Source organism: Pieris napi, chromosome Z, assembly GCF_905475465.1.
Source record: "Pieris napi chromosome Z, ilPieNapi1.2, whole genome shotgun sequence".
NCBI classification, from domain to species: domain Eukaryota; kingdom Metazoa; phylum Arthropoda; class Insecta; order Lepidoptera; family Pieridae; genus Pieris; species Pieris napi.
In genome coordinates, this window is record NC_062259.1 from 1,850,817 (window position 1) to 1,869,106 (window position 18,290).

The 18,290-nt window shown below is 36.0% G+C and overlaps 1 protein-coding gene across 4 annotated transcripts in view; it reads right to left on the minus strand.

Annotated features, from left to right (window-relative positions):
• LOC125062329 (WD repeat-containing protein 7) overlaps positions 1-18,290 on the minus strand; it is a 139,886-nt gene that overhangs the window by 3,811 nt on the left and 117,785 nt on the right. For all 4 annotated transcript variants that reach the window (XM_047668165.1, XM_047668168.1, XM_047668166.1 and 1 more), the window contains 8 exons: positions 7,021-7,190; positions 5,948-6,111; positions 4,907-5,053; positions 4,440-4,582; positions 4,067-4,178; positions 3,863-3,989; positions 3,094-3,235; positions 1,935-1,991 (listed from right to left, as the gene is read on the minus strand). In XM_047668165.1, the coding sequence (XP_047524121.1) occupies positions 1,935-1,991; positions 3,094-3,235; positions 3,863-3,989; positions 4,067-4,178; positions 4,440-4,582; positions 4,907-5,053; positions 5,948-6,111; positions 7,021-7,190 (1,062 nt within the window). The remainder of the gene's footprint in view (positions 1-1,934; positions 1,992-3,093; positions 3,236-3,862; positions 3,990-4,066; positions 4,179-4,439; positions 4,583-4,906; positions 5,054-5,947; positions 6,112-7,020; positions 7,191-18,290) is intronic.

Here is an 18,290-nt window from a genome sequence, read left to right on the forward strand (position 1 = left end):
ACCAATGGACCTTTTATGTACACATTTAACCGAAATAAAACTGGCATGCCTAACACCGAAAGTCGACGGCGTATGTCAGGTACAGAAGGTCGATCACCTACTTCCCTATTAGATATGATCACGGAACAGAAATCTGAGGCCCAGACCTAAAACGTTGTAGCGCCATTAGTATATATAGAAAAAATCCATTAGCCAAGATGACACAGAAGCTCAGTGTATAGACTTTAAGCATTGATATACAAAAACCCAAGATGCACAGTCTCATATAAAAGTAACGCTCGAAAGTGTCCCGAAACACTATTTCTGTCCATAACAGTTATATGTTACAAGCATATATTATTGCAAAATCACCCTTACGCGAATTGCTTAAAGTTGTTATTACAACGCAGTGTATACGTACTTAAAGCAATAAAATTTTACGATCGACCGTGGTCGGTAGGACAAGGTATTGAGTGGAGTCGAACATGACTTTTTTATTTACAACTATTTAACATAATTTTAAATTTATCCGACTTTTCGGGTGCTTTACAGCGTGAGTGGTCACGGTGACTGAAGACAAAAGGTGTTGGATGTTAAATAGTTGTAAATTTATAATAATACATAACTTTAATCCGGTTAAAAAGTTTTTTCTTTAAATTAAAAAAAAATGTTAAATTGGCTACCTCCTGACCCACACTTTATATAGCGTAAATATATTTGTCAAAAACTACACACAAAAAAGTTCAAGAGTACATAAATTTATTTATAAAAAAAAACACAAATAAATAACATCGACTCCACTTGTAGACACGAGACTATTTGAAATGAGCGCACAATTTAGAATGTTGCGCTCATTTTTTGAGGACGTTTTTTTGACGTTGAGTGTGCATCTTGGGTTTTTTGTATATCAATGACTTTAAGAGACACTGAATCTAAAACCTGACGCTTCTGCAGTGCGTCAGGTATTGCCGAGACCCGTCTGACGGTTTTAATGACGTCATTCAGAAATGGCATCCTGAACATGCATTATGTTAAGCACCAATGGTATCCTGAATGTGTTCACAAAAAGCATATCTTAAAACGTTGGTCCCACTATGGGAGATCTTTTTGTTGAAGTGAAACTTCTTTAGGCGCAGGAGGGTAAAACTTTTAAGGAACGTCACATCATGTGCAGCGTTTTTGTCGAATAAAAGGGAGAGATTATGACTTGAACACCGATGGTGATTTTACCAACTCTAACTAAAAACGACACATGGATATAATCAGAATTTATTACAAAAATAAATTTTATAAACGATTGTTTAGTGTGAACAAATGTTTCGGTAATATTCTGTTACCAAAGTGGAATATTTTAAATATAAAATGTGTGCGTGTACACTGTACAGTGTACACAGGTAAAAAGTGAAACTTCTTTATGACCTTATTTTTCGACAAATGATCTACTATATTCAACTTTACAGAAATTGGTTAAATAAAGTTAAATTAGATAAAGTGTAACAAAAGGCTTTTATTATCATAGACATGAATACAAATACAATTATTTTATTCTACCTTATTACTACTAAGCTTATTACAGAATTTCATTAATTGTAATAGAATTATTACTATCATTGTTATCGTTATTATAAATTTTTGTTATTAATGGCTTCGAATCTCTTCGGATCAACCGTGTTAGGGAGAAGAAAAAGATGGCGCGTAACCGAAAAACGTGACGATTTTCTACAAAATTTCTCCCATACGTCGATAAAGAAGTTTCATTTCAAAAATTATTTATTTATAATTATTTAAAATACCAGAGATTATGTAAATGGCATAGACAATGTACCAATCCTAATAAAGCCAAATAAGAAGAAAGGCAAGCAATAAAGGTAGCACAGGGACGAAACTTTTTAAATTTGTATTTATCAATTTCTACGATTTAATTTCGGTTTTTTATCACCAATCGAAGTCCTTACCTTCAACAATGGAACTCTTTCTGCTGTCACCATCTTTGCGTCTCTTGTTGCCTGCACCTAAAAAGACGAGAGAATAATACATTTTCCAACTAACATTTGAAACCCCTCGGCGTGCTTCCGACGAAAATTTCCAAGAAGTTATCTTATCTGTGCTCTAATAATAAATTTTGACGGCTCATTGGTCTAGTGGTTAGTACCCCTGACTGCGAACCCGTGGGTCCAGGGTTCGATCCCCGGCTGAGACAAACATCGATGTGATGAGCATTTGGTGTTGTGCTTAGGTCTTGGTTGTTTAAATATGTATTTATATGTCTATCTATCTATAATATGTATGTATATCCGTTGCCTAGTACCCATAACACAAGCTTCACCAGCTTAGCATGGGACTAGGTCAATTGGTGTGAATTGTCCAATTAAAAAAGAATTGCTTATGCAATACAAATGTATTTTTTTATTGATTATTTACAATTTTACTCCATCTCCTAGTTTTTAAATACTCAATAACACTTTACATACTTGTAAATTAACTAAACACAATTTTTACTGTTTCCCTTTAGTATTCCCCTTTAAGAAATCACTTGTTAGCGATAAGCCCGTTGCCTACATTTAAGTTCTGATTAAATTTGTCTTCCCAACGATGAGTTGAGTTGCTTTGTATTTGACAGACGAAAACATTAACAAGCATTTATGTCACGTGACCTAAAAAATCTATATTTTTTGATAAATTAATGATTATTTTGAACCATAACGCTTCTTTAAGTCATGTTTAACACAGATACTTAATCTTTAATATCTTTATATGCCTATTTACTATACGTGTGTATGTCACTAATCTTCTCTTAACGGCTGGACCGATTTGAATGAATTTTTTGTATGCGTTTGGGTGGATGGTTTAGATTCACAAATCAGCCCGGCAGATGGCTTTGCTTATGGAATCTAGGTTATTAATCTAAACAGCAAATAAACAGATGGTATATATAAATCTACTGCGCATGTGTTCGTAATAAAACTCCTAAACGTCTGGACAGATTTTGATGATTTTTTTTGTGTGTTCAAGTCGAAAATGATTTACATTATTTTATATTATTTTTCGAATGTAAGACGTGTGTACAGGACAACGTCTGTCGGATCCGCTACACAAATATATTATTTGAACTACCTTCGCTGGTAATATCTTGTCCAAACTCAGCACCGATAACTCCCAAAAGAACAACTGCGGTTGTCTGCTTCCTCTTCAGTTCTGCGATAGAAGATGGCTTACGCACAATCTCCTCTTCTTCCTCTTCGAACTCTTCTTCTGGCTATAAGAGATTTTTCGATTTAATTTAGGGTATTTATTTGATTGTGTAATTAGCATATGTATATTATAAAAACAAGTGAATCTTAAAAACTACTGGACGCATTTTCTTGGGGATTTCACTAATATTTTGATCCATGAGCATACCAAAAACTTCCTAATGAAACATTTTAGTTGAAGTGTCATAGTGACCAGTCCGAAGCTGGCTATATATGACTTTGTAGAACGTTTTTGTTATGACATAAAAACTACATAATTAAAACATATCATTCATTAGATATTTAAACTAACATATTTGGTACTGTTGGAAGGCTCCCTTCATTTCTTTTTAATAAAAAAAAATCAGTGGCGCTACCATTCTTTTTTAGGTCTGGGCCTCAGAAAGTACCTGTTTCATGATCATTTGTGTCTTCAATAGGCAAGTAGGTGATCAGCCTCCTGTGCCTGACACACGCTGTCTCCTTGGATCTAAGACAAGCCGGTTTCCTCACGATGTTTTCCTTCGTACGAGCGCGTGTTCAATGCGCACATAGACAGTTCATTAGTGCCGGGGATCGAACCTACGTCCTCGGGGATGAAAGTCGCACGCTGAAGCTAGGCCAACACTGTTCTTCTATTAATGAATACTTACGTCTTTAACAATCTTCTCTGCTGGTTCCTTCTGGGCTGCTTGTGGATTGATGCTTTCCGTATGTGTGTATAAGGGTAAATATTGGGCCCAATTGTCGACCAACGCTTTACGACCTTTTGGTCCCAACCTGAAAGGAACAAAACCAAAATTATTTTTTTGTCGATAGGAAATTGAGTAAAAATAATTTTTAAATTTATTTTGAACCTGGCAAGTTCGGCGAGCAGCAGCGCCTGAGCAGCATCACGAACTTCGAGGCAGTGGTGCTGCCATCTGCGAGCTAGCATCTCCACTTGGGGCCTCTTGAAGTTCTTTGCACCTTGAAAATAATAATTTAGATTTTAAATACCGATAAAACAAATGAATATTTCTAAGAAACATCTGAACTGGTTTTGATGAAACCTATCTCGGGCCATACCTAATAGCAGAGAAATTTGTGGATAACCAGGATGAGATTTAGAGGTCTGGAAGCCTCGGGGAAACAAGGGGGTTTGGTCCCACAAATGCTTAATTATCAGTTCTATGGCTTTACGATAAAGAGATACTCAGGATGGATTATCTTCCCCCATCATCTACCAACCTGCAGCCACCACTTTGTCAGGCAAAAGCACACAGTGCAGCGTGGCCAAGAGAGACCAGCCCTGCTTGATGTGAGCTTGTTGGGCTGCGATCTGTTCCTCTCTTTCCTCATCACCACCCCACGATGATGTACGGGTTGTGGGCCTGGAATAAAAGCGATTTTTTACAACATCCACCTACGGTCGAGTTGGAGTAGGGAATATAAGGTGTGCTATTCATCATTGGAGTGATAGTTATCTAATATATTGATCTCTCATCTGCATCATGAGCACACCCACCACACCATCACATACATCCGATTGAAGTATGACGTATTTCATATTTTTTATTGATTTTTTCCTTTCATGTTTAAAGTTTTGGTATATTATGTATTCCAGCTTTAGCGATATACATTTTATTCTTGTATATAATTTATATTAGCTGTTACGACAAAATTGTATTATTTTTAATTTAAGGCTCGTATTTTACCTGTGCATTCGTCTGGCAACTTCCTGTTCCGGCACAAAACTGGCATTACTCATAGACATGAGAGTGTTCGCCAACGCGACAATAGACAAAAGATGATTCGTCGTCAATGTTGTGCTCAGTTCCCAGTGTAGCTTCGAGCTGAATAGCCTGAAAATATATATTTATTTATTAACACTTCGTTTCATGTATACAAAAATATAGTACTTTTAACATAATTAAATAAAAAAGAAGGGCAACTGGCGGCCTTATCGCATACGAGCGATCGATCTCTTCCAGGCAAACAATGTGAGAGAATAAAAAAATAAATGCAAAATACATAAGAGAAATAGTTATTTAGACAAAACTAATGGAAAAAAGCAAAGCAATTAAAACGATATGTGACAATATTAAAAAAAGGACACATGAAAAAGAAAATGTGAAATGTGAAAGTGCGAATGAATCACAATAATTTTAGATCAGTTTCACAACACTTAGTACGAAAGTTAAGGATACGATGTGGGCAGTAATGCTTGAACAGTAGAAATTTTAAGAAGAATAGAGAATGATCTGAGTGAATAGGGTCGGGAAGTGAATTCCATAGCCTCACAGCAGAGTCCTTAAAGGATTCGCCAAGAAAGAAAGAATTATGAGATCGGATTTCAAGGATATAGTTTTCGGAAGAACGTAGGCTATAATATCTAAAGTGCCTTACTTTCCCTCACGTGCCAAGATAATCCCAAAATGTCTACCTTTTTACGCGTTTTAGATACACATTTAACTTGGCTTTGGATTAATAAACGTGGCATTACAACCCCATATCTGGGCCTGAGATTGCATCCCTTTCTGCAATCTTTTTTAGACAAGTGGGTGTTTATTTTTCTATGTCTGAGACACATTGATTTTCGGGCCAAATGCCAGTTTCCTCACGATGTTTCCCTTCGCACGAGCAAGTGTAAACTCAATTGCAGAGCCGTAATACGAACGTACGACCCTGGATGAGGGTCTCGAACGATAGACTAAATTCTCACAATACAGTATCTTCTATCATAATTAAGTTTCTACCTAGTCAACTTCTCCTGCGCAACCAGCTCCGGCGGAAGGTTTGAACTCAACAGCATATGGTCGACTGGCATATGAGCAAAGGAGTCAATCCAGGCTCCAAGACAACTTGGCAGCTGGACAGCCATGTGTCCATGACGGGAGACCACACCGAAACATACCGGCACCTGTAATTGACCAACGTCAAAATTAGAGGAGGTTCTCAAGTTGTATTCATTTAACTGTCATATTTAAAAGTGGAGCTGTAGAAATGGCCCACGCTAACAACTGAACCAGCAATCCAGGTGGGGTCAAATTCAATTCAAATCAAAATCATTTATTCATATAACACAATGTACACTTATGAACGTCAAAACAAAATATATATCAAATGCTTCTAATTTTACATTTACTGCCAGTTCCCAAATGAAGGGCGTAGAACGGAACAAGAACTGGCAATATACTCTCCACCACTCTTTTTAATCGCCAAGTTTTATGCTTTACACAACGTTTGTAAGGGAGCTGCAACCATTACACCATGTTCCACATGACATCTTAAGTAATTTATAAAATAAATTAAAAACAAAGATTTGTCCTCTATCAGCAGCAGGCATGGTGAAATAGGAGCACGCACTTACATTCTCGTGGGAACAACACGCAAATACATAGTCAAAATAACTAACATCACCACCACAGCATACAGTCACCACAAGTAGCACCCGGGTAGCCATCGGCCCGCATACGCATTGCTATTTTTCTTCTGACCCAAGGTTTTCGCCAGCTTCATAACGAATGGACCTTTCATGCGGTCTTTGTATGAATAAAATTATATTTAAACATTTGGAAGGTCCATACTCTGAAGATGGAGATCGATGGTTATCAAAATGAAACCAGAACCTCGAATGATGCAAACGTTCTTGACCATCCGTGGTGTAAACCATCCATCTCATCAGAGCATAGTAATGTTTGCCTGCGCATTTGTGAACCTCCTTTTGCTGACAATTTACAAGCTGAAGCATTTTCGTCACGCTGTCTTTTGACGTAAGCCTTCCATCTCGGCCAGTCTTAATAAGTCTCCAAGTCTCCAAAAAACTTACCATGGGCCTCAGCAGTCCAAGTTTCGATTCGCAGACCCTATCGAGGTCTGGATCCAGTCCCCAGGCGTGCAACAGCGACATCAGAATCTGGGCTATCTCCATGGTGTGTGGTGGCTCAGCCAAGGACATGTCTCTTGGACGCTGACGTTTCTTCTGATCATTTTGTTCTTCTGTAAGAGAAAATAACTCATATAACGACTATAAACGATATTGTCAGACCTTCAGGTTCATACCAGTATACCAGGGAACCAGTTCCATATGGTGAATGTGCTATTTGTTATTTAGTCGGCGACACCACCATGTTTTTAATTAATTAAGGTCATTTTCGAGCCTCTATAAGTTCGTTGTGGATAAAATTAAGACCCTAATGTTTTATTTACAAAATATTTTTAATATTGTGACTATGAGATGTTAGATTAGCTTATTACGTAATAACTTAAGAAGGTACCTGAAGTAGAGACTGAACTGACTTGGTATTACATGGATCTCACTTTTTACGGTAGAAGGACTGTTGCAAGAGTTCGGTGGTTGTTGGAGGGATGTTCAAATAAACTCTAATTTATTTTATTTTTAAGGTATGTTGTTAATTGCACCAATCCTCATACTCCAAATAAATTCACCATCGTTTGATACATTTAAAAAAACACATTTAAGAGCAGTAGTGGCTTCAGCGTGCGACTCGCGTCCCTATGGTCGTAGGTTCGAGCCCCGGCTATGTATCAATGCAATGTCTGTCTATGTGCGCATTTAACATTCGCTCGTACGGTGAAGGAAAACATCACAAACAAAAAGTTAACGGCGTGCATCAGGCACCGGAGACTGATCATCTACTAGCCCATTAGATTGACAAATGATCATGAAACAGATACATAAGAGGCCCATACCTAAAAGGTTGTAGCGAGATCGTACCACCGGCATTAGACCCAATCAGGCAAATCATCTACTTGCCTCATGGAACAGATACATAAAAGACCCATATCCAGGGGGTTACATGGGGGACCCATCACAGGTTTTTATTATAGGAGCAATAGAAATATTGTTATTAGTGCTTTTAAACATTTTGTTCTATTTTTATAAAGTAATTATAATATTTTATGTTGAATAAATATTAACTATGAATTATGATAATTAAAAGAGTTTCACAGGTTATGTAACAATTGTGAGATTCGACCTAGTGTCGATTTCAACAATTTAGATAAAACAAAAGTTAATTATAACTGTAAGTAATTTTAACTTTATTACAAAATTAACATTAACAAAATATAGTTAATGTCGAAATTGTTTTACTGTTATTTTTAATGCGAGACTCGGACCTCGGCTTGGGCCATCGTGGGTCAATCTGAAGGCCTATAGTTTTTGAAATGAAACTTCCTTAGGCGCATGAGGGTAACATTTTTACGGAACGTCACGAAGATGTGCAGCGTTTTTATCAAAGAAAAGGGAGAGGGCGATTGAGACCGATTGAGAGAGTGAGAAGGGCGAATTACCTTGTAGAAGTTCTATATTTCAAATTCAAATTTAATGACGTGGAATAAGTGATACATGTATCTTATGTTCCATAATAAACATATTTTATTTTATTTTATAATCTAAAATTCGTAAAGAGAATTTATGAAATATTCGTATTTTATATTTTATGCAAAATAATTGATTAAAATCTCAAATGACGAATGGTTAATTAAAATGCCACGTGTTTTTATTATTGAACAAATAAATTAAAAAATTAGGTTTATAATTTGTATTAATTTTCGACACTTTTAATATCAATTTCTATGAACTAATAAAAATCATTAAAATAATTTCATCTAATCATTGTTAATATAATAGGCAAGTAGGTGATCAGCCTCCTGTGCTTAACACGCCGTCCACTCTTAGGCAAGCCAGTTTCCTCACGATGTTTTCCTTCGTACGAGCGAGTGTTAAATGCGCATTCAAAGTCCATTGGGGCATAGCTGGGGTTTGAATCTCAGGGATGAGAGTCACAAGCTTAAGACACTAGGCCAACACTGCTCTATATTAAAAAAACAAAGACTATTTAACCCAAATCAAGTGCGTGGTTAAACATAGAGAAACTAAAGGTTAAAAACGCGTTCAACCAAAATTAATCTATTAGTTAATGCGGAACTTAAAATATTTTATTTAATTACAGTGAAATAAAGTCCACATTACCAAACCCGTTTCCCCCGCCACGTTATCATTGCGCTGACCGTGAATTAAGGAATGTAAGTGAAAGGCGATTTACGTTGTAAACTGTAGCGGTAGCGATTTTGTATCAGCGATTTCATTACTGCTTTTAAATGCAGAAATATGTTTGATATAATATGTAGATATTGATGTCATATAAAACTGTAGTACATTGCTCTATTGTCAATGGTTTCCTTGGGACTCTTTGTTAGTTCACATCTTGGGTTTCACTATCGTAATTTCATATACCATAACTTTGATATTTTATTACTGTAAAAAATACAAATAAATTATCGATTTCCATATTTTTAATCTATGAATGCAAAAATCAAAATATCATTTATTCAAAGGTGCACACTTATGTCAGTAAAGATTTTTTTTTTGAAAGATTACAATTTACATTGACAGTTCTCAAATCAAAGGTGTAGAACGAGAAGAGCTGGCAATGCTCTGTCACTCTTTTAAATCGCCTAAAAATGCTTGTAAGCACCTGCAAAAATATATATTTAAAATTACGTCAAATCCTTTAAATGAATTCCCGCTTCCGCCTATGAATTAAACCACCAGCTGGGCAGGACAAGTGAATGGCGCAAGGCGTGACGCATAGATCTATATTAATTCATATATAACATTGTTATGTAATGCGCAATACAATAGTCAATTTGATACATAAAAATCATTTTAGATTTATTAGTGACTATAGATAATAATACAAATAAAATATAAAATTAGTGTGATTTTAGGTCTGGGTCCTATGTATCTGTTCGATGAGGCAAGTAGGTGATCGGCCTATACCTGATTGGCCCATTGCACAATCAAGCCTATAGGTTTTGAATGATATATGCTGTCGTTAAATATGCAATACTAACGGATATCCGCTAGTTGTTGCCGGATATATCTAAGAATTCCAATTGTCCAAATCCGGTCACCTTGAGATATAGGAAATAATGACACATATTTGTGACTGTTTTCAAGGCCAAAGACAGATGAGAGAAAGGTTTTATTGAGACTAAAGCGTTATGGTGTAAAAATAATCGTACAAATTCTTAAAATGCCGGCAACGCACTCGCGAGTCCTCTGGCACTGAGAGTGTCCTTGTGCGGTAGATATTTCCGAACCAATTCGACTTAGGGTCCTTCAAAAATCGTACAAATTCTTAAAAGGCCGGCAACGCACTCGCGAGTCCTCTGGCACTGAGAGTGTCCATGGGCGGTTGGTATTTCCTAACCAATTCGTCTTAGGGTACTTCAAAGAGGGTACCAATTATAAAAACACACTTTCGAGCCTCCTGGCATTGGCCATGTATCTTATTATTTTTTTATAAATATTCTCTGCACAAAGACTGCAGACTAAGATCTAGCCGTACATATGAAAGTGTCCAGACACTACTTACAGTCTCCGTTATCTTAATATATGATATAAACTGCCGAACTGATATCAATCAAATTTGCACACCGTGTGTAGTTTGATCCAACTTTAAAGATAGGATAGCTGACATCTCAATTTATACCCGCAATATTATTTTATTGCAAAATATTTGTTTATTATTTGATAGTCACAATTCTAATAGATGGCGCTGTGTTGAAAGTACCAACGTTTCACATAAGCTACAATTTAATGGCATAACCACCAAAAAAGCATGGTGGTCCCCATGACTGGTGTTCTCCTACCGTTTCCCTTGAATAGTTTACTACTATGTAATATAACAAAAACCTTAGCCACAGCAACGCTTGGCCGGTCTGCTAGTATATTATATATATGCCACAAGTCTTGCAAAGCCAGGTCAGTCTGAACACATAAGCCATGTGAATTTGATCATAATACTTAGATTATATCACGGTCGAGTTAAATTAAACCACACATGCCAACATTTTTGACCTCGCATAATCTAGACAAGACATCGTATTACGTAAGCTGATTTACTGCAATTTATCCCCCCCCCTCCTCTTGTCAGTAAAAGTACGAAAAGCTCTCAAAGATAATAGTACATAAACGTATTATTTTATTTGTTCCTCGAAAATGCATTTCGTTTTCAAGCATAGACAATGTGTAAAAAAGTTAATAGTTACTGTTGACGTAATCACCAAATAAGACAATCAAAGACATCATCATCAGTAACCCATGTAGTCCTAGGCTTGCTTATTAAACAGGACTTAGAACAATTTGACGTCTAAATGCGGAAACTGATTACAAACATACATAAGTATGTCATAAAGTTATGACAGGTACAATTATGAACTACTGTCTCCTTAATAAACATGCCTTCAGCTGTTTCAGCGTAGAGGAATCAGTCACCCAGTATTCCTGGAATGCGTGAGTGTGGCTTCCAGCAGAAGCAGAAGAAGCTCCTCGGAGCGGTGTGGTCGCTCTGTGAAGTGCTCAGGAAACTTCTGAGCTTTTAGATGGAGCTAGGCTGGCTTCATTAGCCAGGACTTTCGCACAACGGAACAAATGGGCGGAGTCCACATTCCGACTCCAAAACGGACTAATGTTTTTCATTGAAGAATTATTATTGATCGAAATAAAAATACCCGTGTCTGAACTGAAGAGTTGAATTTATCTAGGCTTCAGCAAGCGACTCTCATCCCTGATGTCGTAGGTTCAAGCTGCGGCTGTACACTCGCTCATACAAGGAAAAACATCGTAAAAACATTAGACCCTATCAAGCAAAGGCCGATCACCAACTTGCCGCATGAAACACATACATAAGAGGCCCAGACCTAAAAGGTTGTAGCGCCACTGTATTTTTGTGTCAGTGCGTGCACAGGTTGGTCTAGTACCGGTGTCCTCACGATGTCTTCACCGTAACAAGTGCGCATGCGCATATAATAGTTCATTGGTGGATAGATGTTCTCACGACCTCAGGGATGAGAGTCGCACGCTGAAGCCAAGGTCTACACTGTTTGAGTTGAGAAATAGTTACACTAATATTATGAAGAGGAAATATTTCTTTGTTTGAATTGAATAGACTCCAAAGGTACAGGATTTAATAATCTTTCACCATTAGAATCATAAATCCCTGATGAAGATATGCTATAAATTACGAAAGTGTTAAGGTATGGATACTTCTAAATGCTGCGGAAACTATTGACAATAGAGCAATGTTCTACAGTTTTATAGAAGACATCAATATATACATATTATGTCTGATAATTTCTGCATTTAAAAGTCTATTAGTAAAAGCTTTAGTACGTAATACGTATATATACGTATAGAACATCGTGCTACCGAGTTAATGCAGAGAGAACAGCTAGGAATGTATAATTTTCTATTGCCGTTCAAAAGTAAAAGAAAAATACTTTATATTGCAACCGAAATAATATATAATGTATGCCTCTTAGACATCATACTTTAGATTATTTTTTATGTAAAATAAAAAATATTACCCATCGAATATTTTTTCCAAAAAACTTTTTGATCTAAAATATATGGAGAAAAGATTTGATAAGATTTATTTATTTACTGCAGTTTACCACATCATACATTTCACATACACACACATTCTAAATCTATTGTATATGTTACACGTATCTTTTCTAAAATATATGACAATTTTAGTAAACATAAACGTTACCAAAATTAAAACTTAAAAACACTAGTGATATATTGCTAATCGTTAAACAAAAAAAAAAAAAAATTTTAATTTTTTTTTACTCCAGACACAGACTATAAAATAGTTTATACACGGTATAGGACGGTTTCACAAAGAATAAAGATTAAATAAATGTTGCTAAAAAGCGAATTTACTAAATTAAATCTTCTATTAACACCAACGTGAATTAAGAAAACTTTTTCATCCCAGACGATATTAATAAAAAAAGTGCTTTTGATATAATACAAACACCAATCACAATCTATCAAGGTCAATCTCGTGTATTTGACCCTCAATAAATACGGAAGTAATGTTCGCTTAGAATTGATTCATATACGAAAATGTTATAAGCGCGTTAATTTCCGCGGCTTTCCAGCTTCGATTCCGTGGTTTAAACAAAACAGTTTATTCAACAGGTACTTGATGTTAACCGCCCATGGACAACAGCAGGAGTTTTGCAAGTAACGCACGGCCTTAAGTGGTACACTCTTGAAGGCCTAAGTACAAGAAATACCTGGAACGGCAGCTGATGTGTAAAGTGTTGGTACGCAAGAAGTGTCGTAATATGCGTGTGTCGTGTCGGTTAAAATTTTGAGACACACTAATATAATGTTTCGTTGTTCCAAAACTACTGGACCGAGATAGAATATTTAAAAAAAAAGTGAGTTCAAAGTACACATGTCAGAAGTGAAACTTCTTTGTAAATTAATTATTACTAAGGTAAAAGGCCCAATAGATGATCATGTACCAGTATATGATCGCTCTATGTATTTGTAATATAGATCATTTCTATCTATATAATCGTTTATATCGTAAGTTTATATGTTAGCCTTTTTTTTTGATATCGGAAGTAATACATTTGCTCATCCTATACCCCAGAAAGTTTCAGGGGTATATGGGACTCGACCCACACCAGGATTTCTGCTATTCAGAGACTGGGTCAGGAATAACAGAACCACCTGGAGAAGTTCCTACCAGGGCGCGTTACAGAGGCTGCAGCGTCGCTCTCGCTCTACCGGGGCTTTCTATGTTAGCCTACGAACATAAACTACCATTATATATTTAAAAAAAATTAGTTAAGTTACATATATATTGGGTGTCCGGTGTGTTATTTACTACATATATATTATAGTAAATAATTAGAAGCGCAAACCAAATGTAAGCTATCACCCAAATGCCAGTTGTTACCCAGCTTCAAACGAAAAGTTTTATTTAAAAATCTTCTGTATAAAAGATAAAAGTTAAATCAACGATTTAACAATAGTTACCTTAACGAATTGTTAAACACGCATTTCACAGACAATTAAAAATTCAATTTGAAGGTGAATACGCATTTTATTACGATATCAATATTTGAATAACAAATATAATATAAACCTATATTATGTCCCAGAATCCCAATGCTACAATACAGATAGGGCAGACAGCAAGATGCACAGATAAAAGACAAAGACAACTATATGGAAAAGACCAAGGGGTAGAGGGAGAAGAGAGTGTCCCAGAAAAAGGTGGATATATATAAAAGCATTAGAAGGAAGCGAATGGAGAAAGAAATGGATAGATGTTTGGAAAAAGCTGGAGCCTTTACCCTTGAAGAGGTTCCCATGGTACTGAAGGAAGTTAGGCTATTCGGATATTATATTATAGCACTAACACACGCTTAACACACATGTTAAAAGAAAGGAAGAAATGTACCAAGGTTACAGAGTACGCTAGGGATGGAAAGGGATGATAGGGAAGGGATGTGAGGCGTTGGAAGGACACCATACGAAGAGTAGGTTATTCTACTCTTCTTAGAGGAGGTCATTGTCAAATAAAATATATTTAATTGATATAATTGTTGAATCAGAAAGAAATCTACGATTTTTTCCCGTAATATAATATTCATAAACAGCTCAACATATAGACCATGAACATGTCGAAAGTTGAAATCTAGATCCAGTCGCGTTGTTCTCACGAATCTCATTACGACATTGGAGCTGATTATCACACGAATGTGTATGTGTGTATAACGATGTATTTTATTAATTTTTCGTTATTTCAACTATTATCTATATAAATAAATATGAAGTTCAGGGTTTAAACGGTGGGAAACATAAATAATAAGTAAAGAAAAATACAACAAAGTTTGTTGAATTTTCCAATAAAAGCTGTTCCAAGCTGGGAAATATTTGATGTCTTTTGTCTTTTTAGAAATAAATAAAAACCTGTGTGTACTTATGTATACGCGTTAGAAGTTATACTTGTTTGGCGTAATTTCTTCGAGCACTTTAGAGGGACGTTTCCCTCTTCGAATTGCATTTTTCTTGTCCATTTTAATGGTCACTTCCAATCGAAACGATATAATATGTACTAATCATGATATTTTACAATAAACACACTGTTTTTTAACACATTGGATCGTATATAAATAATTATTTTCGTTTAAATAAACACGACTCTGAAAAATACTACGCCGTGACAGATAATGCAACTTGTGTCGGTTTTTTGAGACGGTGTGCATGTCTACTCTCATCATTTTTCCCTAACGCGCCAAAAGAAGTATAACTTCAAAAATTGTCACTTGGTTGTCATTCATAGATGCCTTCAGAAGTTTGTGTTTCATTGATGTAGTATGAGTTCTCTTTGTCTCTTTGGCCTGTTTTATTAAGTCTTAAGACAAATATGTAGGTGAAACGAAGTTCAACGGGTCATCTAGTATTTTATATAAGTCTCACCCTCTCATATATTTAGTTATCTAGTGCAGCTTGCGTAACATACACTACATATGGGTGTAATGGTTGCAGCTCCTTACAAACATTTTGTAAAACAAAAATGGCGATTAAAAAGAGAGAGTTTATTGCCAGTTCTTCTCTCCCGTTCTACGCCCTTGATTTGAGAACTGGCAGTAAATGTAAAATTAGAAGCATTAATATGTATTTCTTTACTGATAAGTCATAAGTGTACATTATGTTACCTATGTGATTAAATGATTTTTTATTTTATTTTTATATACCATTCACTCGTTTGCCTCCTGTCCCATTAAAAAACATATAACGTACTATTGTATCGCCTTTTTCTTTGTTACAGTTAACATTTAATATATGACCGCTGTTCCCACACGAATTACGCAATATATACAAATGGTATTATAATTAGGTCTAGCATAATTGAAGGTCATATTAGAGTATGCTTGAGTAAAATTTAACATTCATTAACAAATACGAGATGTTTAATATTTTATTTGTATATGCTGTATCTACGGCCTAGTGGCAGAAGGCTCACCTGATGTTAAGTGATACCACCGTTGTACAATGCCAGACGACAAATGCCGGCCATTCAATTGGTATGCTTTTTGAAAAAAAAAAACAAAATGACTCGAAAATATCCACCGTCATGGAGATTGATCCCTTTCAATGCCAAAAGAATTGCGAATGCTTTGCTTGCCCTTTTAGAATGTTTACTCTTTGAAGGACCCAAAGTCGAATTGGTTCAAAAACGCCTACCGTCCATGGATACTCAATGCCAGTGGGCTTGGGCGTTGCCGGCCTTTGGAGAATTGCTAAGCTCTCGAAGGAGCTAAGTTGAATTGGTTCAGAAACTTTTCGCCCACGCCCACACTAAACGCCAGAATCCACGCGAGTGCGTAGCTGGCCTTTTTAAAATTAGTATATAATATAATAAAAATTGAGCAGTGTTAGCTTAGTGGCTTCAGCGTGCGACTCTCATCCCTGAGGTCGTAGGTTCGATCCCCGGCTGTGTACCAATGGACTTTCTTTCTATGTGCGCATTTAACATTCTCTCGAACGGTGAAGGAAAACATTGTGAGGAAATCGACATGTCTTAGACCCAAAAAGTCGACGGCGTGTGTCAGGCACTGGGGGCTGATTACCTACTTGCGTATTAAATTGAAAAATCATGAAAAAGATTCAGAAATCTGAGGCCCAGACCTAAAGAGGTTGTAGCGCCACTCAATATTATTATATAATACTTCAGTAGGCATATAATACTACAAGAACTGTCATAAACAGTTTATAAAGTTTCGAATATTGTTCTAAGCAATCACAAAGCAATTTCCTTTTAATTAAAAACTTGATTGTGCGATTTGTCTACGCCCTTGTGAACACTTAACTTTAGACCTTGCTTTTGTTAATTAACATTCATATATCTACACAATATAATAAAATTGATTTCTCCAAAACTGCTGAGTATTTGATAAATTTTTTCACCATTAAAATCCTGTATTCCTGACAATATCAAACAAAGTTACCTACTTTAATAAAATCAATCACCGGCGCTGCAACCTTTTAGGTTTAGGTTTCAGACGTCTGAATCATTTATCTAATAGGCAAGTAGGTGATCAGCCTCCGGTGCCTGATACATTCCATCGACTTGGGTCTAAACTCTAAGGCAAGCCAGTTTCCTCACGATCTTTTCCTTCGTTCGAGTATTAAATGCGCATTAAAAGTCCATTGGTACACAGCTGGGGTTCGAACCTACCACCTCAGGGACGAGAGCACGCTGAAACCACTTAGCCAACACGACCCTGGTATTACGTTCACTAATTTATATATAATAACATATAATATTTATTAAAAATCCTATATTATCCCTGATTAGCATAGGCTATAGAATATTTTCAATAAATTTATGTTTCTGTTTTAATATACGATTAAGTTGTGGCCTATAAAGATTCCTATATGCGGCGAAAACTATTGACAATAGAATAATGTACTACAGTTTTATATAAGACAATAATAACAAGGACCAGGCTCTGATTGACGTAGGGTATAAAATATTATCATAAAGTTATGAGTAGGAAATCCATGTCATCAAGGTGTGAAGACCAAAAAAGGTTCCTATATGTTGCGGAAACTATTGACAATAGAGCAGTGTACTACAGTTTTATACAAACTATATTTACCAGCCAGGACTGCTGGTAAGTACTCAATATTACGTCGACAAGTAAATTTACGCAATTCTCGTTACTATTGCATTATAATAAACTGTGTTATGTAGGTTACTTCGAAGGTCAGAATATCGTGTCTATTATTTAGCTCAGGACGAATTTATATTGTCTTTACAAAAGGCAAACAAGAAAATCATCTATATAATCAGTCATCATCAGTCATCATCAGTGTGGAACCTTGGGGGTCTTCTCAGTGAGATATTAATGATAAAAAAAGGGTTTTCATACAAATCTTTTCAGTTCAGTTCCACAACTGAATGTTTTTTGAGGCACATTTTGCATCACCACTATGTGGAACCAGCAAAAAAAGTATTTTCGACTTAAGGTCCATCAAAGAGCGTTTCAATCCTTAAAAGGCCGGCATCGCACTCACCCTCTGGCATTGAGAGTGTCCATGGGCGGTGGTATCACTCCTAGTGAGCCTACCCGTTTGCATGTTCAATAAAAAAAAATCAGCTGCAAAAATACTTTTAAAACACGTCTACCAGGTTGAAATTGATGGTTTTTGCAATTTTTTCGATTATTCAGTCAAAACACCACAAATGA